General features: G+C 44.2%; 1 protein-coding gene across 1 annotated transcript; it reads left to right on the top strand.

The window, feature by feature from the left end:
- Nucleotides 1-399: 399 nt before the first annotated feature.
- On the top strand, nucleotides 400-1,209 carry LOC125069556. The gene has a single exon (XM_047679077.1). It carries the CDS (start codon nucleotides 400-402, stop codon nucleotides 1,207-1,209), a length of 810 nt encoding a protein of 269 aa, XP_047535033.1.
- Nucleotides 1,210-1,860: the final 651 nt, after the last annotated feature.

Here is a 1,860-nt window from a genome sequence, read left to right as displayed (position 1 = left end):
GCATTCGGATATCATTCTCCGACTACCGACTACTGCGGAACAAGTAGTCACATACTTAGTCGGCTTTAACGTTCGATGCGATTTGCTTTGTTTTCTCATTACTTTATATTTCCTGAGTTCCTAAGTTTTTGTGTTGTGCTATATTTCTATGTGTGACTGTCTATATTCTATTCTGTCTATCTTCTTTTGACCTTTTAAACTTTCTTGTGTGTTTTGTGAACTGTGACTAATATACGTGTATTGGACTGTTAGCGTGAGTACTTTTATTTCCTCGTATACGTGTTTACACACATCTACCACAAACTGGTGACCCCGCCGTTCACGCTTATTTAGAAGATGAGTAGCGACAGTGATTCACACGCTTCGCAAGTGAATACGCGTCCACGCCGCGTTAAGAAGATGGAGCGCGTTGAGTTGGAAAGCACGGATGCTCCTACCCTCACATTTGCTTCTGCACAATTCAGGACACCACCTTTCTGGCCAGAGAAGCCTGCAATATGGTTTGCACAGGTGGAAAGTCAATTTAAATTATTATCGATCACGGATGACGCAACAAAATTTTACCACATTTTGGCGAACTTAGATAGAAATTACGCTGCCGAAGTCGAAGATATAATAATTGGTCCCCCGGATTATAAGCGTCTTAAAACCGAACTAATTAAACGGTTATCGGTGTCTCGAGAAAATAATGTTAAACAGCTGCTGACACACGAGCAGCTCGGCAATCGCAAACCTTCTCAATTTCTTCGGCACCTTCAACATTTGGCTGGACCCAATATCCCCGAAGATTTCATTCGAACAATTTGGACAAGTCGTTTGCCAACGGAGATGCAACCAATTATCGCATCTCAATCAACGCTAACACTCGATGCTATAGCAGAGCTTGCGGACAGAATACATGACATCGCGGCACCCACCCGCCAAGTAGCGGCAACATCTTCTTCAACGCCTATTGAACTGTTGACGAAACAAGTTGCTGAGTTGACCAGACAGGTCAGCGCTCTCACAGCTAAGGTCAATCAGCGATCACGATCCAGAGAACGCGGCCGTGGTAACGGAAGACGACGTAGTCGATCCCAATCACGTAGGTCTGACTCGTGTCATCGTCGGTACCCTCTTTGCTGGTACCACAGTAAATACGGCGTCAAAGCTAGTAACTGCATCAAGCCCTGCGACTTCACATCGGGAAACGCTTCAAGCAATCGGTAATGGCGACTAACGATTGCGGGAGTTCGACGGGTCGCCTCTTCATCACAGATCACGGTACCAAAAGACAATTTTTAGTAGATACTGGTAGTGATATTTGTGTATATCCAGTTAGTGCAATTAGTGAACGTCGTTATAAGACATCATTCCAACTGAGCGCCGCTAACGGCTCAGCTATAGATACTTATGGTTATATAAATTTAACTTTAAATATTGGTTTACGTCGTAATCTTCCATGGCGATTTATTGTAGCTGACGTAACCAAAGCCATAATCGGAGTCGATTTTCTGTCTCATTACCGACTCGTTGTTGATATTAGTAATCGCAAATTAATAGATAGTTTGACTAATATTAGCACTGTAGCTTCTATAGATAAATCGCATAATCTTGTAACGAGCGTTAAAGTAACGACTGGCGGTGATAGTCTTTATCATAATATTTTATCGGAATTTCCAGATATAATCCGTCCCGCCGGTACTCCGGGTGTAGTCAAACACCACACTAAACACCACATTCGCACTACACCAGGTCCACCAGTGTCCTGTTCTCCTAGGAGGCTAGCCCCCGAGAAATCAAAAATCGCTAAACACGAGTTTGAAGCGATGTTGGCGAACGGCACCGCTCGTCCTTCCGACAGTCCTTGGGCGTCGCCAC

The sequence above is a fragment of the Vanessa atalanta genome, chromosome 15 (assembly GCF_905147765.1).
Source record: "Vanessa atalanta chromosome 15, ilVanAtal1.2, whole genome shotgun sequence".
Classification (NCBI taxonomy): domain Eukaryota; kingdom Metazoa; phylum Arthropoda; class Insecta; order Lepidoptera; family Nymphalidae; genus Vanessa; species Vanessa atalanta.
This window is presented reverse-complemented; position numbering and strand designations above follow the sequence as displayed.